The sequence below is a fragment of the Euleptes europaea genome, chromosome 1 (genome assembly GCF_029931775.1).
Source record: "Euleptes europaea isolate rEulEur1 chromosome 1, rEulEur1.hap1, whole genome shotgun sequence".
Classification (NCBI taxonomy): Eukaryota; Metazoa; Chordata; class Lepidosauria; order Squamata; family Sphaerodactylidae; genus Euleptes; species Euleptes europaea.
Genome location: NC_079312.1, coordinates 176,824,986 through 176,850,730, shown reverse-complemented (window position 1 = coordinate 176,850,730; position 25,745 = coordinate 176,824,986). Strand labels below are relative to the sequence as shown.

At 50.8% G+C, this 25,745-nt stretch overlaps 1 protein-coding gene across 1 annotated transcript; it reads left to right on the top strand.

Annotated features, from left to right (window-relative positions):
• Positions 1 to 4,548: 4,548 nt before the first annotated feature.
• On the top strand, positions 4,549 to 23,503 carry GNL3L (G protein nucleolar 3 like). The gene is made up of 15 exons (XM_056867389.1): positions 4,549 to 4,561; positions 4,684 to 4,721; positions 6,833 to 6,934; positions 7,126 to 7,242; positions 7,781 to 7,864; positions 8,580 to 8,715; positions 10,904 to 11,007; positions 13,029 to 13,173; positions 13,490 to 13,577; positions 14,914 to 15,091; positions 16,150 to 16,292; positions 18,446 to 18,582; positions 19,547 to 19,689; positions 20,897 to 21,068; positions 23,417 to 23,503. The coding sequence occupies exons 1-15, from the start codon at positions 4,549 to 4,551 to the stop codon at positions 23,482 to 23,484; spliced, it is 1,668 nt and encodes a 555-aa protein (XP_056723367.1). The 3' UTR covers positions 23,485 to 23,503.
• Positions 23,504 to 25,745: the final 2,242 nt, after the last annotated feature.

Genomic DNA, 25,745 nt, shown 5'->3' with positions numbered 1-25,745 from the left:
CATTGCAATTTGCAACCCCAGATATTTGCCAACGAGGACTGTACCATTGCAATGTGCAAACCCAGACGTTTGCAAACGAGGGCTGTACCACTGCAACTTACAACCCCAGACATTTGCCAACGAGGGCTGTACCATTGCAATGTGCAAACACAGACATTTGCCAACGAGGGCTGTACCATTGCAATTTACAACCCCAGATATTTGCCAACGAGGGCTGTACCATTCGAATTTACAACCCCAGACATTTGCCGAGGGCTGTACCATTGCAATGTGCAAACCCAGACGTTTGCAAACGAGGGCTGTACCATTGCAACTTACAACCCCAGACATTTGCCAACGAGGGCTGTACCATTGCAATGTGCAAACACAGACATTTGCCAACGAGGGCTGTACCATTGCAATTTACAACCCCAGATATTTGCCAATGAGGGCTGTACCATTGCAATGTGCACACCCAGACATTTGCCAACAAGGGCTGTACCATTGCAATTTACAACCCCAGACATTTGCCAACGAGGGCTGTACCATTGCAATGTACAAACCCAGACGTTTGCCAACGAGGGCTGTACCATTCCAATTTACAACCCCAGACATTTGCCAACGAGGGCTGTACCATTGCAATGTGCAAACCCAGACGTTTGCAAACGAGGGCTGTACCATTGCAATTTACAACCCCAGACATTTGCCAACGAGGGCTGTACCATTGCAATGTGCAACCCCAGACGTTTGCAGACGAGGGCTGTACCATTGCAATGTGCAACCCCAGATATTTGCCAACGAGGGCTGTACCATTGCAATGTGCAACCCCAGATATTTGCCAACGAGGGCTGTGCCACTGCAATGTGCAACCCCAGACGTTTGCCAACGAGGGCTGTACCACTGCAATGTGCAAACCCAGACGTTTGCCAACGAGGGCTGTACCGTTGCAATGTGCAACCCCATACATTTGCCAACGAGGGCTGTACCATTGCAATTTGCAAACTCAGACATTTTGCAAACTAGGGCTGTACCATCGCAAAAAAAATAAAATAAAATAAAAACCTCCCGTCCCTGCCTCCTTCGCCGGCACAATCCTTTCTTTCACCGCCCCCCTTCCCCTTCTTCTCCCCCCCCCCCACTGTTTGCTTTGTTTCGAGCCCAAGAAAACCAAACCCACATTCGTGCAAACTCAGCAACGGGAGGAGGAGCCGGGAAAGGGCTCTCGCGGGCCGCGCGTCCCCGGCAGGCGGACGGGGGCGCGCGCGCGCGCAGGCAGGACGCCCCCCCCCGCGGGGACGCGCGGGGGACCACGTGGCCCGATCAGGAAGTCGCACGTGTTTGCAAAGGAGAAAAGGAAAGCAGCTGCTGCTGCCTGCCCTGGAAGCGGAACCTCCTTGCTGGTGAGACCACATCACTGGGTCAATCGATTATGGGGGTGGGAGGATCGTAAATTTGGAGGGGGGGGGTTAACCTCTCTCTGTTAGTTTTTTTTGGGGGGGGGTTGGATCCATAGTTAGGGTGCGGGCCAAAGCTGCTCTTACTTTCTGCAAGTCATGCAATGGAAGGACCTGCTGCTTTTGCACAGCTCACAAAATCAACCACAGCTTTCCTCTCTTGGTCTATTTCGGGAAGGGAGGGGGGGCATTGCTACACTCTTCTGCTGGCCGGGTGTTTGGGTGCCTTCTTCCTTCGGCCCACCCTGCAAGCATCAGTAATAATAGAGAATCACACCGTTGGAAGGGACCACCGGGGTCATCTAGTCGAGCCCCTTGCACAATGCAGGAAATTTCAAACTACCTCCACACCCCCAGTGACCCCCTACTCCATGCCCAGAAGATGGCCAAGATCATAGAGTTGGAAGGGACCACCGGGGTCATCTAGTCCAACCCCCTGCACAATGCAGGAAATTAAAAACTACCTCCCCCCCACACCCCCAGTGATCCCTACTCCATGGCCAAGATCATAGAATTGGAAGGGACCACCGGGGTCATCTAGTCCAGCCCCCTGCACAATGCAGGAAGTTTCAAACTACCTCCCCCCACACCCCCAGTGACCCCTACTCCATGGCCAAGATCATAGAATCATAGAGTTGGAAGGGACCACCAGGGTCATCTAGTCCAGCCCCCTGCACAATGCAGGAAATTAAAAACTACCTCCCCCCCACACCCCCAGTGACCTCTACTCCATGGCCAAGATCATAGAATCATAGAGTTGGAAGGGACCACCAGGGTCATCTAGTCCAGCCCCCTGCACAATGCAGGAAGTTTCAGACTACCTCCCCTACACACCCTCCCAGTGACCCCCCTTCTCCATGCCCAGAAGATGGCCGCGATGCCCTCCCTCTCATGATCTGCCTAAGGTCACAGAATCAGCATTGCTGACAGATGGCCATCTAGCCTCTGCTTCAAAGCCTCCAGGAAAGGAGAGCTCGCCACCTCCCAAGGAAGCCTGTTCCACTGAGGAACCGCTCTGTTAGAAAGTTCTTCCTAATGTCTGGATGGAAACTCTTTTGATTTAATTTCAACCCGTTGGTTCTGCTCCGACCTTCTGGGGCAACAGAAAACAACTCGGCACCCTCCTCTCTGTGGCAGCCCTTCTAGTACTTGAAGATGGTTCTCATATCCCCTCTCAGTCTTCTCCTCTTCAGGCTAAACATACCCAGCTCCTTCAACCTTTCCTCATAGGATTGGGGTCTCCAGACCCCTCACCATCTTTGTTGCCCTCCTCTGGACACGTTCCAGCTTCTCTACATCTTTCTTAAATTGCGGTGCCCAAAACTGAACACAGTACTCTAGGTGAGGTCTAACCAGAGCAGAGTAAAGCGATACCATCAGTTCGCGTGATCTGGACACTATAGTTGAAACAGCCCAAGATCGCATTGGCCTTTTTAGCTACCGCATGCCTTCTTCCTTCGCCCATCCTACAAACATCAGTAATCTATATGTTGCACTTTCATCCTTCCCTTCCCCCGTGTACGTGGTGTACATGGTTCTCCCTCTATTTTTATCCTCACAACAACCCTGTGATGTAGGTCAGGCCAAGAGATGGTGACCCGGCTTTCCTCTCTTCGTCTATTTTGGGAAGGGGGGCATTGTTTCACGCAGCTGAAGTTTCTTTTTAAAAAAATATTTTTTGTTAAAAATTACTAACACGTACACATACTCAAACACATATCCATACATACAGTCTTGTCCTTCTATCAGGGAAATCAGTAATTAACCCTTTACAAAAGCACACCTAAACCATACCGTAGATTTATCCCATTGATGGACTACTCTTTTAAGTTACATGTGTCATATAAACATCCTGCTTTTTAACTGTACCAGTCGTCTAATTAACCAAGTCTTTAAATTATAGAATTATAATCGCAGCTGAGGTTTCTCTTCTGCTTGCCGGGTGTTGGAATCCAGTTCTCTTGTCAATAAACTGTCAGTGAGGGGATTCACTTCTGCGTACACCCCCATTGGGAGGGCTTCACGCAGACGAAAGCAGCCTTGTCAAGGAGAAACCTAGAACAAAACCTTCTCTCCAGTATCTAACCGGGGGAGTGAATTCAACCGCCACTCCTAGGCTAAAGTGCTTTTGACGGTGCAAAGTGCCGTCAAGTCGCAGCCGACTTACGGCAACCCCGAAAAGTTATCAAGGCAAGAGACAAAGGGAGGGGGTTCGCCATTGGCTGCCTCTGCGTAGCAACCCCGAACTTCCTCGGTGCTCTCCCATCCAAGTACTAACCATGGCCGACCCTGCTTTGCTGCTGAGATCTGATGAGATCGGGCTAGCCTGGGGCCCTCCAGGTGAGGGCAAAGTCCTTTCAGTCCAGCAAAAACACCCCTGCTTCTTTCTGCTGTTTGGCCCTGAAATGTTGCTCAGGGATGATGGGAAGAGAGGGTTGCCCAGCAAGGCCTCCTTCTTTCTCTGCCTCACCCAGTAGTGCAGTTAGGCTTGGGTTTTTGCTGGGTCGCACATGTGTTCTCCAGCTTATTTTGAGTCCTCACCTACATCTCCGGGAAGGCCGGAACACCAGGCTCCTATTTTCCCCACCTTATGTTTGGACCCTGCCTTCACTTGGATGGCCCAGGCTAGCCCGATCTCATCAGAACCTTAGAAGCTAAGCAGGGTTGGCCCTGGTTATCCCTTGAAGTCCAAGGTTGTTACGCAGAGGCGGGCAATGGCAGACCACCTCTGCTCATCTCTTGCCTTGACTTGGACGGCCCAGGCTAGCCTGATCTCATCAGAACCTTAGAAGCTAAGTAGCGTAGAGCCTGGTTAGTGCTTGGATGGAAGGCCACCAAGGAAGTCCAGGGTTGTTACGCAGAGTCGGGCAATGGCAGACCACCTCTGCTCATCTCTCGCCTTGAAAACCCTATGGGGTCACTATAAGTCAGCTGTGACTTGACGGCGCTTTCCCCCATCATATATGGACCTCTGATTTTGAAATGGGAGTGACACCTTTTTCTTCCAGGCACTGTTAAACAGGAACGGGAGTAACCTAGAGGATTCTCCAGTGACTGTTGAATCCAGTACTAGACAGAGAAGCTTAACTTTGCCTCTTTTTTCTTCTTCGATGCCATGACCCGGCACAGTAAGTCCCTGCTTGGGGTTCAAGTGTTGGTTCTGATCTGGCAAGAATTCCAACTTTAATTCCAAATGTACAATGAGATCCTTTCCCTCCCCCTTTCGCTTTTTCTCTCTTTGCTTTTGCAGAGCAGAAAAAATCTGGGAAGAGACCCAAGAACAGCAAGGTGAGCCGGGCATGGCCATTGGATTGGGGGTTTTCTCTTCATGAAAGGATACGGAAAATAAGTTTGGATATATGGAGTCAAGGAGGAATGGGTGGTCAGTGATGGTAAAGGCAGCAGAGGGAAGTGAGGACAGAGACAGTTGGCACTGATAAGATCAGCAGTCATTGGAGAGGGGCTGTGGCTCAGTGGAAGAGCCTCTTCTTGGCATGCAGAAGGTCCCAGGCTCAATCCCCGGCATCTCCAGTTCAAGGGACTAGGCAGGTAGGTGATGTGAAAGACTGAGTAGACAATAGGTGATGTGAAAGACTGCCAGTCTGAGTAGACAATACTGACCTTGATGGACTGATGGTCTGATTCAGTATAAGGGAGCTTCACATGAACACATGAAGTTGCTTTATACTGGATCAGACCCTTGGTCCATCAAAGTCAGTATTCTCTACTCAGACTGGCAGCGGCTCTCCAGGGTCTCAGGCAGAGGTCTTTCACATCACCTCCCGCTTGGTCCTTTTAAATGGAGACACTGGGGATTGAACCTGGGACCTCTTGCACGCCAAGCAGATGCTCTACCACTGAGCCATGCTTCCCCAAATACCCATGAAGCTGCCTTCTACTGAATCCGACCCCTGGTCCATCAAACTCAGAATTCTCTACTCAGGCCGGCAGCAGCTCTCCAGGGTCTCAGGCAGAGGCCTTTCACATCACCTACTTGCCTGGTCCCTTTAACTGGAGATGCCAGGGACTGAACCTGGGACCCTTCTGCATGCCAAGCAGATGCTCTACCACTGAGCCACAGCCCCTCCCCTTCATGTGTATCAATGTGTGTTGTTTCAGCGCCCTGCAAGGAACAGAAACCATGTTGTCTTGAGGCCAAGAGAGAGGCATTCGAAAAGAGAGAGGGACAAAATATCTGGAGTAAATAGCACCTGGATTTTAACGTCGCAGATGTGGTGGGAGAAGAGATCTGGTGGAAACAGCAGTGATGGGAAACTGGGCTGGGGGTTATGTTCCTAGCTCTGGGGAAAGGGGAAATGGAAGTAGTGGAAGAAGGGCTTCAGCGAGCAGCCGTGTTGGTTTGCAGTAGAACAACTAGGTTCGAGTCCGGTAGCACCTTTAGAGACTAACAACATTTTCAGGGTGTGAGCTTTTGACAGTCAGAGCTCCGATACGGCGAAGGGAGCTTTGATTCTCGGAAGCTCATACTCTGAAAATATTAGTGATAAAGTTTATTGTTTGTGGCCAAAGGCCATCACAATCTACCATACAAAACTTTAAAATAAAATCACATGAAATAACATTGAAATAACTTTAAAACAGTCGCGCGCCCCCCAAGAAGCTAGTAATTAAATATGTTAAATTCCCTGATTAAAAACAGTTTTAGCTTGGATTTTCTTGGCTGCTAAAGCAAAGAGCGATACTTTGTAGGAAACATCAGGATCGGCATCTGACAGGAGAAAGAACAGCTTCTCTGGATCCGGAAAAAGACTGGCCCTTTAGAAACGCTCCGAGAAATGTACATCTGGGCTCTGTGTAAAGAGGACAGAATAAGGCGTAAGGAATTAGGTCCTCTGGAACGGCTCCACAAATACGTAGGCGAGAGGCCCGTGGTGTTCAGGAGTAACGTCCGGCGAACAATGCCGTTGGCATGGTTTGAAACCGGAGGGAGGTGAAAACTATTCTGAGGTTATGGAAGGGGATACTGACCAGGTATGAAGCTCTAACATGATCTCTGAAAATATTGTTGGTCTCTAAGGAGCTACAGGGTTTGAGTCTAGTGGAAGAACAAAGGTCTTTTTATCGTTGCTGTCTGTGAGGGTGAGATGAATTTCTTGATCTTTAATGTCTGACATGGAGTACAGTTCAGTGCCTTTTTTACGGTTGCCAACTCAGGCCTGGGAAAGTCCTGGAGAGTTGGGGGTCGTGCCAGTGGAGGGAGGAATTTGGGAAGGGATTTCACCTAGAAATTATGATCTACCATAGAGTTGGCACCCTGAAGCTGCCGGGGGAACTAATCTCTGTAGTCTAGAGATCAGGTGTAATTCTGGGATAACTCCTGTCCCCACCAGGAGGTTGGCAACCGTAGCCTTCACCAGTGTGTCTCTCGGCTTCCGCAGAAAAGGGGTGCAAAGCCTCATGGGGAAAAGGACCCAGGCGTGCCTCAGTTGTCCCATTTCAAAGAGCAAGTTAAGAAGGAGGCAGCGCTAAAGCATAAACGGGTGAGTCTGAGAGGTGGGAAAGCTTGCAAAAGACTGTCTTCTGGGACTCCTGGATTAATTTCCCAGCTCTGGCTAAGGATTGGGTGGGTGCCGAAACTCCGTTCGGGTTTCAGTGAGTGAGAAGAACCTTTTCCAGTGAGGCCAGGCCCCCCCCCCCTCCAGTAATTTAAAGCTCTGCACATCTCTTTCAGACTATGGAGCTGCAGGAACGGCAACGAACGGCGCGGCAAAAGGGAATGAACCGGTTCCGGAATCTGGAAGGACTACAAAATGACGCCATGCGCAGGCAGCGGGACTTCGAGCAGAAGGTAAAGAAGCCGTGGGCGAGATCTTCTTCGGTGGTGTTCCCATGTTGACTGCTACATTCTTGGTGCGCTCCTGTGATAGAATAGAAACAGAAACATAGGGCTGGAAGGAGCCTAGAGACACAGCGTGGTGTAGTGGTTAAGAGCAGTGGTTTGGAGCGGTGGACTCTGATCTGGAGAACCGGGTTTGATTCCCCGCTCCTCCACGTGAGCGGCGGAGGCTGATCTGGTGAACTGGATTTGTTTCCCTGCTCCTACACACGAAGCCAGCTGGGTGACCTTGGGCAAGTTACAGTTCTCTCTGAACTCTCTCAGCCCCACCTACCTCACAGGGTGTCTGTTGTGGGGAGGGGAAGGGGTGATTGTAAGCCGATTTGAGTCTCCCTTAAAAGGTAGATGAATTCAGCATATAAAAACCAACTCTTCTTCTTCCTCTTCTTCCCCTTCTTCCTCTTCTTCTCCTTCTTCCCCTTCCCCTTCTTCTTTCTAACCCCCTGCCTCCCATCATGTATAAACGTGTCTTTTTTCTTTCTCCCCGCAGGAGATGGATCTGAAGCAACTGGCAAAACATGAGCTGCTGGAGAAAGACAGTTCCTGCAAGACTTATTATAGGGAGTTTAGGAAGGTCAGTGGCCTGTCACTGAGTTTAGGGAAAGATGCATCTCATGTAGGTTTTCCAGATCCCCCTTAGTCACTGGCTGGGGATTGGGGGGGGGGGGGTAAAGTTGCCAGGTCCAGGTTGGGAAACTCCTGGAGATTTGGGGACTGAGCCTGGGGAGGACAGGGACCTTAGTGGGGTACAATGCCATATAGGGTCCACCCCTCCAAAGCATCCATTTTCTGCAGGGATCTGATCTCTGTAGTCTGGAGATGAGCTATAATTCTGGTGGATCACCACGTCCCACATGGAGGCTGGCATCCCTAATCTCATGTGCTAACCATGGGTTATCCTGGTTGACCCCTAGGATTGCCAGCCTCCAGGTGGTGGCTGGAGATCTCCCTCTATTACAACTGATCTCCAGGCAGCAGAGATCAGTTTATCTGGAGAAAATGTCCACTTTGGAAGGTGGACTCTGTGGCATTATACCCTGCTGAAGTCCCGCCACTCCCCAAACCCCCGCTCTCCTCAGGTTCCACCCCCAAAATCTCCAGGTGTTTCCCAACCTGGAGCTGGCAACCCTAATTATACCCCACTGAAGCCCCTCCCCTTCTCAAGTCCCACCCTCCTAAGACTCCACCCCCCCAAATCACCATTTCCCAACCTGGAGCTGGCAACCCTGTTGACCCCGGATGGGACATTTGAGACAGATACCAGGTGGAACATCTTTTTCTCTCTCCAGGTGATCGAAGCAGCCGATGTCATCTTGGAGGTCCTTGATGCTCGGGACCCCCAAGGATGCCGTTGCCCCCAGGTGGAGCAGGCGGTGCTGCAGGCTGGCGCTCACAAAAGACTGGTCCTGGTGTTGAACAAAATTGGTAAGTGTGGAAGCCCGGCTTTCTTGGGAAGGAAGCAATGTCTAGGGTTGATACTCCCACGATTCTAGTCCTGTGTGATTATTTAGAAGGGACCCCTTCCATATCCAATGATCAGCAAGCCTTACCTATGTTCATAGAATCATAGAGTTGGAAGGGACCACCAGGGTCATCTAGTCCAACCCCCTGCACAATGCAGGAAATTCACAACTACCTCCCCCCCCCCTTACTCCATGCCCAGAAGATGGCCAAGATGCCCTCCCTCTCATGATCTGCCGAAGGTCATAGAATCAGCACAGGCAGGATGGTGCTGCTGCAGTCGTCTTGTTTGTGGGCTTCCTGGAGGCTACTGGTTGGCTGCTGTGTGAACAGACTGCTGGACTTGGTCTGATCCAGCAGGGCCTTTCTTATGTTCTTACGTTCACTGCTGACAGATGGCCATCTAGCCTCTGCTTAAAAGCCTCCAAGGAAGGCGAGCTCACCACCTCCTGAGGAAGCCTGTTCCACTGAGGAACCGCTCTAACTGTTAGAAAATTCTTCCTAATGTCTAGACGGGAACTCTTTTGATTTAATTTCAACCTGTTGGTTCTGGTCTGATTTTCTGGGGCAACAGAAAACAACTTGGCACTATCCTCTATATGACAGCCCTTCAAGTACTTGAAGATGGTTATCATATCCCCTCTGTCTTCTCCTCTCCAGGCTAAACATACCCAGCTCCTTCAACTTTTCCTCATAGGACTTGGTCTCCAGACCCCTCACCATCTTGACTGCCCTCCTCTGGACACGTTCCAGCTCGTCTATGTCCTTCTAAAATTCTTAAATGTTGTACTGTTCAATTTAGGAGTTTTGCTTCTTCTCCCCCCTTTATCCCCAGAAATAAATTTCTTTTTGGCCATCAAGTCATAGCTGACTTATGGCAATCCCCGTAGGGTTTTCAAGGCAAGAGGGCGGGAAACGTGCTTTTATAATAGGAAGTGAAAGCCAGACTTCTCTAAATTCTAGATTCCGTATTTGGACTATCGACCGTACAAGCCATTAAATGGATTCCTCCCAACCTTTCCCAGCATACACAAAGGTTGAACTCATTAGGAGCTGTTCTCATGATTTCTTCCTGTACAGCATTTAATCACAGCACCTTTCTTCCCTGCCTTTTATGATTATGAGTGATACAGGGATTCTCATCCCGACTGGAATTTTTTTGCTGCTACGAAACCAGGGAAAGGAGAGGAGCTAATGTCATTTTAGAGATTACCTTGTGCCTAGAAGGGTGGGGAGAGAGGGTTGCCAACCTCCAGGCCAGCAAAAGAATTGATGAGTGACCTTTGCAATCCTGATAAAATGCTAGTTGTTCAAGTTTATTGAAACAGAGGATCTGTATGGACTTATTTCTTTTGCTTTGTATTGTTGTAAGAGTAGGTTTGCCCTGACGTGGATAGCCCAGGCTAGCCTGATCTCGTCAGATCTCGGAAGCTAAGCAGGGTCAGCCCTGGTTAGTATTTGGATGGGAGTCCACCAAGGAAGTCCAGGGTTGCTGTGCAGAGGAAGGCACTGGCAAACCACCTCTGTTAGTCTCTTGCCATGAAAACACCCCCAAAAGGGGTCGCCATAAGTCGGCTGCGACTTGAAGGCACTTTACACACACACACACAAGAGTAGGTTTTCTTATGCGCATGGTATGTTTATAGGTTGTATGTTGTGTTTGCACACTGTAATTGAAGATATAGAATACATGTTGAGAGGTTTAGTCTAGTGCTGGTTTATTTTTGTTGCATAACCTCCCAGTAGTGCTTGGAGATCTAGGATTACAAACTATCTCCAGGTGACGGGTCAGTTCCCCTAGAGAAAATGGCTGCTTTGGAGGATGGACTGTATGGCGTCACACCCCGCTGAAGACCCTTGCATCCCTGAACCCCGTCCTCCCCAGATTCCACCCCCCAAAATCCCCAGGAATTTCCCAACCTGGAGCTGGCAGCCCTATGGGGAAAATATCATTTGGATTTCTAGCCTGCCCCACCAGCTGAGCTTGGGATATGTTACAATTTAAACATGCACATGTGCAATAGCCTTAAAACACAGTTTGCCTGGTGAACACAGAGAATACATCCGGCCCTGATCAGGCCGTGCGGGCATCCTCGATTCATGCTTCGCCGGGAACCCTTAAACTAACCCCGCTGTTTTATTCCTGCCCCAGATCTGGTGTCTAAAGAGATTGTGGCAAAATGGCTCAAGTACCTGAGGAACGAATTCCCCACCGTCGCCTTTAAAGCCTCCACTCAGCAGCAGAGCAGAAACCTGGTAAGTGAGCGACTCCGTGAGAGGCAGGAGCCGCAACCCGGCTCGGCAGCTGATTTTCTTCGAGGGCCGTTTGGAATTGAAGCAGTGAGGTTTTTGGCTCCTCAGTTTCCCCCTCTTCTTAAAATGGCCGGTCAGCAAGTTCTGTTACCACAGATTTCACTTCCATTATACTTCTTTTGCCTCAAGGTTAGCGGGAAGGGGTGTTTCTCTGGAGGCCAGGTTTGACCAAGAGGTCTCCTGGAGGTGGTTTTTAGGAGATCCTGGGCCTTTCTTTTTGACGAAGGAGTTGGTTTTTATACGCCGACTTTCTCCACCCCTTAAGGAAGAATCAAACCGGCTGACAATCACCTTCCCCACAACAGGCACCTTGTGAAGTAGGTGAGGCTGAGAGAGCTCTGAGAGAACTGTGACTAGCCCAAGGTCACCCAGCTGGCTTCATGTGGAGGAGTGGGGAATCAAACCCGGTTCTCCAGATTACCATCTGCTGCTCATATGGAGGAGCGGGGAATCAAACTCGATTCTCCAGATTTGGGTCTGTCGCTCATGTGGAGGAATGGGGAATCAAACCCGGTTCTCCAGATTAGCATCTGCTGCTCATATGGAGGAGTGGGGAATCAAACCCGGTTCTTCAGATTAGCATCCGCCACTCCTGTGGAGGAGTGGGGAAACCTACCTGGTTCTCCAGATTAGAGTCTGACGCTCTGTGGAGGAGCGGGGAATCAAACCCAGTTCTCCAGATTAGAGTCCGCCGCTCATGTGGAGCAGTGGGGAACCAAACCCGGTCCTCCAGATTAGAGTCCGCCGCTCATGTGGAAGAGCGGGGAATCAAACCCGGTCCTCCAGATTAGAGTCCGCCGCTCATGTGGAGGAGTGGGGAACCAAACCCGGTTTGCCAGATCAGAGTCTATTGTTCCAAAGCACTGCTCTTAACCACTACACCACGCTGGGAGGAACAGTGGCTTCACAGGGATGAGAACTGGAAGCAAGAGTTCTGTCAGAGAAAGGATTTGCTAGGACGGGTCCCCGGTGTGGTTCCCAGCAACACCTTTTCTGGCGCCTGCCAGGGGTTTTTAGAAAGTGGGCGAGGCCAGGTAGGGCTGTTAGCCTTTGGAGATTTGGGTGACTGAAGATTTTTAAAACTCTTAACTTGCCAGCAGCTGCCACCACAACACAAGGATCTTCAGTCTATGACTGAAGGTCAGCTGCAGGAGCCAGTAGCCCCCACCGTGCTGTGTCAGAATCCCAAAGGTGCCCGTGGGATCAAAAATGTTGGAGACCCTACAAAGCAGTAATTAGCAAGTAATCAAGCTTTAATATAATAAAGCGATAAGCGGTACATTCTCCCCATATTGTCATCCTTTCCTGAGTGGTCGGAAGAAGCTAGTTTTCCTTCTCTTAGCAGACTCCTCTCGGGAGATAACCACTCAAGTAGCCAAATTTTGCCTCCGGTCTAGTGGAATTCGTAAATGGCTAATTCAAAACCTCTCCCCATAGAAGATCTTTCCTTCTCCTCTTCAAATCATCCTTCCAAGAATCATCAACTTATTTTATTATTTTAACCTAACTTTGATTTTTACTCAGAGCTGATATTGTATCGAAATAAAACGTGATTGATTGAATAAAGCCATAAGTATGAAACAGATTGACGGAGTAGAGGCAGAGATGTGGCGAAATTAGTAGGCTAAATATACAATTTACCAGACAGGGTAGCGGGATTCAAATACGGAGTGTATGACACGATGCTAACAATGGGATCTTTTAGTATCTCAGCTGGTTAATGGGGGCGGTTTAAAAACGGCACCCTTTAAAATTTGATGTACTGTATGTTTGATTGGGGTTGGAGTGATTGCTATGGTTTTTTTTTCATGCTTCCAAAATAAAATCATTAAAACAAAAATGTTTGCGACTCCCCCGTTCTAGCTTTGGCTTCTGCCACAGCAAGGAACTGGGGCCTAGAGGTTTGGCCCAGGTCTTCAAGGGCTTCTTAACTAACAATCCTTCTCTGTCTCTTTCCCTTCCAGCAACAGAGCCGCGTCCCGGTAGCCCAGGCCTCGGGCGACCTGCTTAGCAGCGGGGCCTGCGTGGGGGCCGACTGCCTCATGAAAGTGCTGGGGAACTACTGCCGGAACCAGGACGTCAGGACCGCCATCAGCGTCGGCGTTGTGGGTGAGCAGGGCCACCCTTATTTGGGGGGAGGGTCTGGGAGGCAGCTGGGAACCCGCTGCTCAGAAGGATCGAGAAGAGAGCCAGGAGGTGCGAAGAAGGGACTGTTATGCCTCGGTCCTTTCCTCCGCTCCCTGTGACGAATGATTGACGGGCGAAAGGAAGGGAGGCTTCTTCTCCCAACACCCTCTTGATTTTCACCCTGGACACGTTGGAGGGGAGAGCCTTCCCCATTCAGGTGCTCAGGGAGGACAGATTGCCGACGGGATAGCAATTTATTTGGCTGACGGAGGGCCCTTTTCTCCCTCCCGGCTCGCAGGCTTCCCGAATGTCGGCAAAAGCAGCCTGATCAACAGCTTGAAGAGGAGCCGGGCCTGCAGCGTTGGTGCCACTCCCGGCGTCACCAAGTATGTAGCGTGTTGCAGCAGCCAGGGAAGAGGGCCCCCAGCGCGGTGTAGTGGTTAAGAGCGGCGGTTTGGGGCGGAGGACTCTGATCGGGAGAACCGGGTTTGACTCCCCGCTCCTCCACATGAGCAGTGGACTCTGATCTGGTGAATCGGGTTGGTTTCCCCACTCCTCCACGTGAAGCCAGCTGGGTGATCTTGGGCTAGTCACAGCTCTCTTCAAGCTCTCTCAGCCCCACCTGCCTCACAGGGTGTCTGTTGTGGGGAGGGGAAGGGAAGGCGATTGTAAGCCGGTTTGAGTCTCCCTTAAGTGGTAAGAGAAAGTGGGCATATAAAAACCCAACTCTTCTTCTCCCGGAGGCTGGGCTTTGTAGCCTGACCCACTAAGGTGGCTCCAAGCCCAAGCAGCCTGATTTGGGCTGTTCGGGCAGAGAACCTTCAGTGTTTTCAGTTCTTTGTGGTAAACAAATCGGAGCCCGGTGCAGGAAAGATTTGGCAGGTGCTGGTTGCAGAAGGGGCTGGATGGAACCAAGCAGGTTTGAGCCCCGGGTGTTCCGAGCTGACTGGGTTTTAGAAGAAGAAAAGTTGGTTTTGATATGCCGACTTTCTCTACCACCTCAAACCGGCTTACAATCTCCCTTCCCTCCCCCTCCCCACAACAGACACCCTGGGAGGTAGGTGGGGCTGGGAGAGCTCTAAGAGAGCTGTGACTAGCCCAAGGTCACCCAGCTGGCTTCATGCGGAGGAGCGGGGAAACCAACCCGGTTCACCAGATTAGAGTCCACCGCTCCAAAACACCGCTCTTAACCACTACACTGCTACACTACCATACCATTTTGGGGGGCCCATGCAAAAAGGGAAAGCTTACCATGGGCTTTGGGGGATGGGGTAATGAGGGGTTGCTATGATAAGCTGCGTTACCTACTGACAGGAAGACTGTGCTTTGGTGTAGTGGTTAGGAGAGCCAGCGTGGTGTCGTGGTTAGGAGCACTGGACTCTAATCTGGAGAACTGGGTTTGATTCCCCACTCCTCCACATGAGCGGCAGACTCTAATCTGGTGAGCTGGGTTGGTTTCCCCACTCCTCCACACGAAGCCAGCTGGGTGACCTTGGGCCAGTCACAGTTCTTTTAGAGTTCTCTCAGCCCCACCTACCTCACAATGTGTATGTTGGGAGAGGAAGGGAAGGAGATTGTATGCTGGTTTGATTCTCCTTAAAAGGTAGAGAAAATTAGCATATAAAAACCAGCTCTTCTTCCTTTGCCCCATCTTCTGGGTTACCTGCCTTCAGCCCTGCCTGTTCTTTCTCCTATTCGCTATCCCACTGGTCTGTCTTACAGGTGCCTGCAAGAAATCCAGCTTGACAAACATATCAAACTGCTGGACTGTCCGGGGATTGTCGTGGCGTCTCCCACCTCCGATGCCGCCATGATCCTACGAAACTGTATCAAGATAGAGCAGCTGGCTGACTCCGTGGCCCCCGTGGAGGCCATCTTGAAACGATGCAATAAGCAGCAGGTAGCTGCGAGTTCAGCAGGGGCGCTGGGGGGTGGTGATGGTGGGCCAGATTGACTGGCAGTATTTGAAACATGTGTGGGGCTACCCTTGAAAACTGCAGCTGGTACAAGACTCATAGAAATCATAGAGTTGGAAGGGACCACCAGGGTCATCTAGTCCAACCCTCTGCACAATGCAGGAAATTCACCACTACTCCCCCTTACACCCCCAGTGACCCCTACTCCATGCCCAGAAGATGCCTAAGATGCCCTCCCTCTTACAATCTGCCTAAGGTCACAGAATTATCATTGCTGACAGATGGCCATCTAGCCTCTGCTTAAAAACCTCCAGGGAAGGAGAGCTCACCACCTCCCGAGGAAGCCTATTTTACTGAGGAACCGCTCTCACTGTCAGAAAGTTCTTCCTAATGTTTAGACGGAAACTCTTTTGATTTAATTTCAACCCATTGCTTCTGGTCCGACCTTCTGGGGCGACAGAAAACAACTCAGTATGGAGACTGGCATCCGGCATAGGTTACCGAGATCCCCTCTTGTCCATTTTAAAAGTGCTTTTCCCTGTCTGATTCTGATTTTAATTCAACATACTGCTCGTTTTCAGTGTCTGATGGTTGGAGATCAGGCTACTTAAAGGGCAGTTTTCTATGTATCTTTCAAAAGAGGCTTTTTTTTTCTATGTGCCACCGCTTTCAGGAAGGTAGGAGGCAAGTAGAAGGCAGTTTCCAGAGTATACGCCTTTGAGACTCAGTGCTGCCTTTCCCAAGCCTCTCTGTGTGATGAGTATAGCTTTGAGTCTCGAAAGCTTATATTCAGGTGCTGCTGGACTCTGATTTCCCGCTACGTCTCTGTAAATTAAACAGATTAAAGACTTGCAAAGTTTGTTTTAATGAAAGCTCAGAATGTAAGGAAGGGCTTAAACTCTCGGTGGTAGGATCTTCCTTGCCCCTTCCCCCAGGCCACGGCTACAACGGATCATCTTTGCTGCAACGAGAAGTTCAGAATCGATAACTCTGCTTCTTTTTCTTCCTATTTCATTCCCCCCCCTCCCAAAAAACAACCCAGATCACGCAGCACTATCGTGTGCCAGATTTCAGAGACACCATGGAGTTCCTGGCTCATCTGTCCAGGCGGCAAGGCAAACTGAAAAAGGGAGGGACGCCTGACCACGAGAAAGCTGCCAAAGCGGTGCTGAGCGACTGGACGAGGTGAGTGAAGGACAGCGAGAATCGAGCGTAATCTGGAGCTTTCAACTTTGTTGCCAGGGCCAGTTTTAGTGTAGGCCTCTCCCTTTTGGGGGTGCCTCTAATCAAGGGTTGCTCCTCGCCACCGGCATGAGCTTTTCGGGGGCATGGCTGGCAGCTGCAATCAGCTTGTACGCAACCCGCCGACGTCACTTCTGGGTTTTCCTGGAAGTGACGCGGACACTCTAGCAATCGCCTTGGAAATTGTTAGTGTCTATGGTTTCCAAAGAGTTTCAGAGGTAATTGTTAGTGTTTGCATCACTTCTGGCCAAACCTAGAAGTGACGTCGGAGTATTGCGCGGGTTGGGCGTGCGCCGATCACAGGCGCCCCCTGCCCACTGGCTGAGGGTCAGTGGGCAGCTCGGTGCATTGGCGGGCTTTTGCCCAACCCACCGGGCAGTTGGCAAGCCTGCTTTAATCCCAAGTGGCCAGGGGTGAAATAGAATGAGAGAAATGGAAGGAGAGAGGCTTTGCTCGTCTAAAGTTGGCACCGGGGTTAAGAGTGCTGGACTAGGCCTTGGGAGAGCGACTGATTCTGGTTCAAAGTCATAGTCGCCACGAAACTCATTGGGGGTCTTAGCCTAGGGTTGCCTGCTCTAGGTTGGGAAATGCCTGGAGATTTTAGGGGTGGAGCTTGGGGAGGGGAGGGTTTGAGGAACAGGGGGACCTCAATGGGGTATAATTAGGGTTGCCATCTCTGGGTTGGGAAATTCATGGTGATTTTAGGGGTGGAGCCTGGGAAGTAGGGTTGCCAGGTCCCCCTTCTCCAATGGTGGGAGGTTTTTGGGGTGGGGCTGGGACAGCGATCGCATATGCTTCACGATTGCATCACGTCCGGGTTTACCCTGGAAGTGCCGCATCGCAATGGGACGCTTTAGCACTCAAACCCCGAAAACGCTATAGCGTTTTCCCGGAAGTGACGTAATTGTGTGGCAATTGGCAGAAGTGACGTAACTGTGTGGCACATGGCGCCGTGTGCGCTCCCCGCGAGGAGCCCGGAGGAAGGAAGGCAATTACCGTATTTTTCGCTCCATAGGACGCACCTGACCATAAGACGCACCTAGTTTTTAAAACTTGTCTTATGGAGTGAATGCCGGCTGGGCGCGTGCGCGTTGGGATGGCGCGAGCCGGCGTTCCCCACCCCGACTGCCAGTTGGGAGGTGGGCAGGGCCGCACAGAGCCGACTGGGCGCGTGCCCGTTGGGACGGCGCGAGCCGGCATTCCCCGCCCGGACGGCCAGCTGGGAGGCAGGCGGGGCTGCACAGCGCACTTGCCCAGACAGCTTTGTGCGGCCCCGCCCGCTTCCCAGCTGGCCGTCGGGGCGGGGAACGCCGGCTCGCACCGTCCCGACGTGCACGCGCCCAGCTGGCTCTGTGCGCCCCGCCCGCCTCCCAGCTGGCCATCGGGGCGGGGAACGCCGGCTCGCGCCTTCCCGACGCGCACGCGCCCAGCCGGCATTCACTCCATAAGATGCACAGACATTTCCCCTCACTTTTGAGGAGGAAAAAAGTGCGTCTTATGGAGTGAAAAATACGGTACCCACCGATCCCAGCAACCTGGCAACGTTACTGGGGAGGGACCTCAGTGGGATCTAGTGCCATACAGTCAACCTTCCAAAGCAGCCCTTTTCTCCAGGGGAACTGACATCTGTAACCTGGAGACCTGTTGTAATTCTAGGAGCTCTCCAGCCACCATCCAGAGACTGGCAACCCTATCTTAGCTGGACACTCTCAGCCTAGCCCGCCTCACAGGGTTCTTCTGAAGATCCAGTTGGGAGGGAGAGTCAGGCATCCCGCTCTCCGCTGCCTCAAAGGAACGGGCAGAGTTTTGGAAAAGTTACTTACTACAAGATAATCGTAAAGATGATCATGTCACGAATCATACCTATTCTCTCCAGGATCAGAGGAGCATGCCTATGATATTAGGTGCTGTGGAACACAGGCAGGATGGTGCTGCTGCAGTCGTCTTGCTTGAGGGCTTCCTGGAGGCACCTGGTTGGCCACTGTGTGAACAGACTGCTGGACTTGACGGGCCTTGGTCTGATCCAGCAGGGCTTTTCTTATTTCCTTATGTAAAGGCAGCGTTTAACTCGGCAGCACCTTTTGTTTTTTTGCTAGCGGGAAGATCAGCTATTTCACTCACCCGCCTGAGATTCACACTCTTCCCACGCACATCAGCGCGGAAATTGTGGCAGAGATGGGCCAGGCCTTTGATTTTGAAGTGCTGGAGCGAGACAACGAGGCGGCTTTGGCACGTAAGTGGAGCGGGCTGAGAGACGCCCCCCCCCGTTCTTCTTCTGCTTGTCTTTCCTCTTCCTGCCTTTGCATTGGTTGCCCCCTTGCTGCCCCCACCCTACTTCTGGGCAGCGGTGTCCTCAGGCAGAAGCCCCTGCAAGCCCCATGCCCCCACCCTGTAAATAAATTTGTGCTTTGTTGACTAAGGCTGCAAACTTGGGCTTTGGAAGTACCTGGAGATTTGAAGGTGGAGCCTGGGAGAGGAGGGACCTCGGTAGGGTCTAATGCCGTGCGGTCCCACCTTCCAAAGCAGGCCATTTTCTCCAGGAGAAGTGAAATAAATGTTTTAAATAAGTAATACAGAAATAAGAGTTTGGTGTAGTCTGGTGATCAGTTGTAATTCTGGGAGATCTCCAGCCCTCACCTGGAGGTTGGCAGCCTCCAGGTGGGACCTGGGATCCCTCAGAATTGCAGCTTATCTCCAGACTACAGAGATCAGTCCCCCTGTAGAAAACATATGCTTTGGAGGGTGGACTCTGTGGCATGGTACCCCACTCAGGTCCCTCCCTTCCCCAGGTTCCCCTCCCAAAATCTCCAGGAGTTTCCTAACCTGGAGCTGGCAACCCTTCCTCCTCCTCTTCTAGGAACACATGAAGCTGCCTTATACTGAATCAGACACCTGGTCCATCAAAGTCAGTATTGTCTACTCAGACCAGCAGCGGCTCTCCGGGGTCTCAGGCAGAGGTCTTTCACATCACCTACTTGTCTGGTCCCTTTAACTGGAGATGCCAGGGATTGAACCTGGGACCTTCTGCATGCCAAGCAGAGGCTCTACCACTGAGCTATGGCCCTTCGTTCTTCTTCTTCCGTACCCGTGAGCAGTTAGTCAGACCAACTCACTCATGGGCAAAGGACCTAGCTTTCAGGGGAGGGGGAATAAAAGCCACTTTTTAGGAGCTCTGAACTGCATTTTATCTGTTGCAGACATGCCCTCTGGCCCTGCCGGCATCGCTATGGAGGACTTCGGCCTCACCTGCGGAGGAGAAGCGGAGATGGATGAGGAAAAAGTGGGCATCTGTGGTCCTGAGCAGGCAGAGTCCAAGATGGAGGAAGACAGGGATCCGTCGGTAGGAGCGTTCAAACAGGAGCCAACTTTTTTTTTTAAAAAAAAACATATTTTATTAAAAGTTTTATAAAACAGACAAGACAATAACAAACATACACATTTACACCGTCTTTTTCACCCTTCTAGGGGTTTTGGTAAATAATTGCCTTTTCAAAAACTCACATTTTAGATCTTAAAAAGAAGTTAATCTTCTTAACATACTATTCTGTAACCATTGCCATTATATCTGCTTTAGTCATAATTGCATCCATGAGTATTCCAGTTATTTTCCATTCTCCACTTTTGATTAATCATATCTCTGTTAAAGATTGTACAATATTCATTGTAGCAATTCTTAATTAAACGGGACCCAACTTTGACGCTTGCAGAGGGTGGAATGACAGAACGAGAACCCAATGCAGTAACAGCAGCATGAGACTTACAAGAGCAAGATTCGAATCCAGTAACACCATAAAGACCATGGAGTAGGAAGTCACTGGGGGTGTGGGGGGGAGGTAGTTGTGAATTTCCTGCATTGTGCAGGGGGTTGGACTAGATGAGCCTGGTGGTCCCTTCCAACTCTATGATTCTAAGGTTTCTGGGATATCAGCTTTCAAGAGTGAAATCTCCCTCTGTATCGGACGAAGGGAGCTTTGACTCATGAAAGCTCATACCCCGATAATCCTGTTGGTTTCTAAGCTGCTGCTGGACTCGAATCTTGTTCTTCTCCTGCAGTCCAACATGGTCACCCACCTGAAACTACAATACATACAATAAATGAATGACGCAAACCATAAAAAGCGGCCAACCACAATCCTGTTGTAGAGTACCTTCCTAAGTCATTTTGTTATTGAGAGTCAGCGTGGTGTAGTGGTTAGGAGCGGTGGACTCTAATCTGGAGAACTGGGTTCGATTCCCCACTCCTCCACAGGAAGCCAGCTGGGTGACCCTGGGCCAGTCACAATTCTCTCTGAACTCTCTCAGCCCCACCTACCTCACAAGGTGTCTGCTGTGGGGAGAGGAAGGGAAGATTGTAAACCAGTTTGATTCTCCTTAAAAAGGTAGAGAAAGTCGGCAGCCATCACCACATCCTGAGGCAGGGAGTTCCACAGATTAACGATGCGTTGTTTGAAGCCACGGCCAAAAATCGTCATTTGCTCATCTCTGCCCGTCCACCTCCCGAACTCGCCATTTCAGCGAGTAAGGCCTTTCTTTCCTTCTCCCTCTAGCTCGGCCTCATCACCGTGGAGCTAAAAGCCAAGAAAGAGGCCCTCAAGGAAGCCGAGAAGGCCGTGCCCAGAGCGCCAGACCTGAAGGAGATCGCTGCCCTGGACCCGTTACAACAGGGCCAGGGTTTGTGGGCAGCGAGCAAGAGGCGCAAGAAGCAGCAGAAGAGGGCAGGTAAGGCTCCCCTAGCAGATCGTCAGCAGAAGTTTTGCCTGATTAGCTGCTTTGGCCGTACTGGTGGGGTGATGGACAGCGTTGCCAGCTCTAGATTGGGAAATACCTGGAGGTTTTGGGGGCGGAGCCTGAGGAGAGCGGGGTTTGGGGACGGGAGGGACTTCCATGCCATAGAGTCCAGTTGCCAAAGCGGCCATTTTTCTCCAGGTGAACTGATCTCTATCGGCTGGGGATCAGTTGTAACAGCGGGAGATCGCCAGCTAGTACCTGGAGGTTGGCAACCCTAACCCCCACGTTTGAAGGACCATCTCCTTCCATATGCCCCTGTGCGCCACCTCTGGTTAACAGGCAGCCGGGTTGTAGGGTTGCCGGGTCCCTCTTCGCCACTGGCGGGATGTGTTTGGGGCAGAGCCTGAGGAGGGACTTCCATGCCATAGAGTCCAATTGCCAAAGCAGCCATTTCCTCCAGGGAATCTGATCTCTGTCGCCTGGAGATCAGTTGTAATAGTGGGAGATCTCCAGCCACCAGCTGGAGGTTGGCGGCCCTACTTCCCATCCACCTGGGGTTGCCAGCTCCAAGTTGGGAAATACCTGGAGATTTTGGGGGTGGAGCCTGAGGAGGGCAGGGTTTTTAGAAGGGAGGGACTTCAATGCCATAGAGTCCAATTGCCAAAGTGGCCATTTTCTCCAGGGGAACTGATTTTTGTTGCCTGGAGATAATTTGTAATAGCGGGAGATCTCCAGCTCTATCTGGAGGTTGGCAACCCTAGTGATGGAGGGCCTGACCAGGTTACAACCTTCCCTGCAGTGGAGCAAACATTTGGGCTTAACTGTTCTTACGCTGCTCTTATGCCAGCAAGAAGGGAACCGGGAAGGTCTCTTGCTAAATATTTAAACATTAGGTTTATTGAGTTCCGTGTAAGGGAATAAGCAAGGCCTGGTCTCAGTTGCATCCTGTAAGAATTCAAGGGTGTGAAGTGACATCATATTTCCATCTTGACATTAGGAAAAACTTTCTACCGGTTAGAGCGGTTCCTCAGTGGAACAGGCTTCCTTGGGAGGTGGTGAGCTCTCCTTCCCTGGAGGTTTTTAAGCAGAGGCTAGATGGCCATCTGTCAGCAATGCCATCTGTCAGCAATGCTGATTCCATGACCTTAGGCAGATCATGAGAGGGAGGGCATCTTGGCCATTTTCTGGGCATGGAGTAGGGGTCACTGTGGGTATGTGGGGGGAGGTAGTTGTGAATTTCCTGCCTTGTGCAGGGGGTTGGACTAGATGACCCTGGTGGTCCCTTCCAGCTCTGTGATTCTAAGATTCTACATGTGGGAACTGCCTTAGAGTGCTCCCTGCTGTGCTTCCCTTCTCCCTAGTCCATAGTTGAATTATATTCAGATTAATTACTGTAACATGCTGTACATGGGGCTGCTTTAGAAGACTATCTGGAAACTTCAAAAAGCACAGAAAGCAGCAACAGGATTAGTGACTAGCGTGAGTCACTCACCGCCATGATTAATAACTGACATGATCATATAATGTTAGCCATCAAAGAATTGCATTGCTTGCCAATTCATTTCTAGGCACAATTGGCCTTTATTTTTTAAACGGTCTAAGCAGCCTCGGGATAGGAAGACCACTTTTTCTCCTCTTCACCTGTCCGTCAAGTAATACTGGCATCTGTGGGCATGCTCAATGAATTCCCACTTTCTAATGTCATGTCTAAGAGCCCCGTGGCGGAGTGGTCAGCTGCAGTACTGCAGTCCAAGCTCTGCTCACGACCTGAGTTCAATCCCGACAGAAGTCAGTTTCAGGTAGCCGGCTCAAGGTGGACTCAGCCTTCCATCCTTCCAAGGTTGGTAAAATGAGTACCCAGCTTGCTGGGGGTCAAGGGAAGACTGGGGAAGGCACTGGCAAACCACCCGTAAGCAAAGTCTGCCTAGTAAACGTTGGGATGTGACGTCACCCCATGGGTCAGGAATGACCCAGTGCTTACACAGGGGACCTTTACCTTTTTAATGTCATGTAGCTGGCAGCCAGTAATAGGGCCTTTTCTGTGGTGGCACCTTAGCTCTGAAACAACCTCCCTGCAGAGATGTATCATATTCCAAGCTTTAGGTACTGGGTGAAGCTCTTTATTTGCCTGAGTCTTCTGTTGATGTTTGCGTCTTGTTTGGACGGTGCAAGCCTGTTACCCCGTTCTTTCAGCGATGATTATTAACTGTACCAATTTTATTGGGAGGTGTTTTATTTTTGTTGCAAGTGGGGCTAGCCACAAATAAACTGGGGAGGTGAAACAGATGTCTGAAGCTGCTAAGCCCTCTGACCCGTTTTCTCCTTGCCTTCCCGTGCAGAGAAAATAGCCACCAAGCTCTCTGCCTCGCTGACGGCAGCCATGAATTTTAGCTTCACCAACGACTGATGGGCAAACGGCACCGAAGAAGAGAAGTGCACGGTCTGCTGCGGAAAGGCTGTTCCTCCCACACCCCCGTTGTACTGGAGAGGAATCTTTGCATCCTGAGAGATTTGCACATTGCCACTCGATGACTATGCAAAAAAGGCAGAGTCGTATCTATAAAAGAACTTTTTTTTATTAACGGTGTAAAATTAAGAGACAAAATGTATTAAAATTCAGCACTGAACACTGCAGCAGCATTAACTAGGAAGTGGTTATTTGGAGTAATGATCTAGTTCAGCAGAGAATAAGTTCGGGGAGGGGATCAGTTAATGTGTCTATGTAGACAATGAAAGGGGAAGGTCTTTGCCACAAGTACTTTCCAGTTAACAGTCTCCCTGTTAGCCCAAAGAGAAAAATGTCAAGGACTAGACTGGATATGTCACTTATGAACAAGAGTGAGGAATACACGCTCCATTATCACAGCGTTCCAGTCTCCAAGCTGTCGAAAGGACATTACTGTCCAAAATGGGAAAGTGAGACTTCTCTAGACCGGGCTAAGAAGGGTTTCTGCTCCAACAGTGAGCCCGACTCACAAGTCATGAAGCTGGAAACTCTGTATTATGAGAGATTGTACAGACACAGGCCGAGACGAAAGTTCTGAATTCTTCTCATCTGGGGCCAAGGGCGCGGCGCCTTAAGGATCGTTTGGACAACGTGGGGTTGCGGAACACCGTCGACTCCGAAGGCTGTACTGGGGAGCCTGCAGCAGCAGAAGCAGAGTTGGTTTTTATATGCCGACTTTCTCTACCACTTAAGGCAGAATCAAACCAGCTTACAATCCCCTTCCCCTCCCCACAGCAGATACTCTGTGAGGATGAGAGAGCTCCAAGAGAGCTGTGACTAGCTCAAGGTCACCCAGAGGCTTCATGTGTAGGAGTGGGGAAACATTCAGTTTACCAGATTAGACTGCCGCTCATGTGGAGGAGCGGGGAATCAAATCCTCCAGATTAGAGTCAGCCGCTCTTAACCACTACACCATGCTGGCTCTCCTTGGCGGAGGATCAGGGCAACTACAGTATTTTCTGCCAAGGGGAGGGATGTACTTTGGTAGAGACCCTCTCCTGTGTTCCACTCCCCCACCCTCGGAGCCAGACCTCCGCCAAAAAACCCTTCGCCTAATACAGAAGCAACTGGCTTGTTTTTATTGTTTTAGCTGTGAGCTGCCTCAAGGAAGCTCTGGAGAGGCGGCGTTCTGATTTTCCAAATGAGCTGGACAGGAATTTCAGGTATCAATTCAAGCATATGAACACATGAATCTGCCTTCTACTGAATCAGACCCTTGGTCCATCAAAGTCAGTATTGTCTACTCAGACCGGCAGCGGCTCTCCGGGGTCTCAGGCAGAGGTCTTTCCCATCACCTACCTGCCTAGTCCCTTTAACTGGAGATGCTGGGGATTGAACCTGGGCCCTTCTGCATGCCAAGCAGATGCTCTACCGCTGAGCCACACCCCCTCTATTGCAAATTGCACCCTGACTTGCTAAAGACCTCTGAACTAGATTCCTACTGTTATGGCTTGGAAGCCGTTGTTCCAGTTCTTTCCCTTTCCCGCTCTTGCCTGCACCCGATCACAACGTGCAACTGTTCCATTCAGGCTGCGGAGCAGCACACAATGGACTTACCCCCTCCAGAGGCACCGGGATCGCCAGGGTTTCAGTGGACATGATCCACGTCCGGCCGCGCTGGCAGGATGGAGACCGAGCCGTGCGGGAAGGGGAGCGTCCTCTCAGCTTGGGGGTTCTGGCCCGCACCTTTGCCACTAGAGAAAATGCTCTAATCATCAGACTGGGAGAGAGCTTTGGGGGAGAATCGGAAGCTCTTGGCCAGAGACAGGGCTCACCTGCGCTCCCCTCCTCCCTCTGAACTTGGGAAAGAGGGCCCGTTGGACAATATTAACTAGGCTACGTCCCTCAGCCCAAACATTGGCCAACAATTTTAAAAACTAAAACAATTAAAACCACTGGGGTGCTGTTTAGCGTTGCCAGGTCTGTCCTGGCAACCGGCGGGAGAGGTGGATATAGGGGGCGGTGATCTGTGCGAGCGCGTGTTGACATCAATGCGGAAGTGATGGCATCACTCCGTGGGGACGCTCTAGCACTTGCCCAAAACCTCTATGGTTTCCATACAGCAGAGTTCTCAACCTTTTTTTGCTCCATTCCCCCCTTTCACCATTGTTCACAATATAATTCCCCCCCTTCCCAAGATAGTCTAACTAAAAACAAACTAC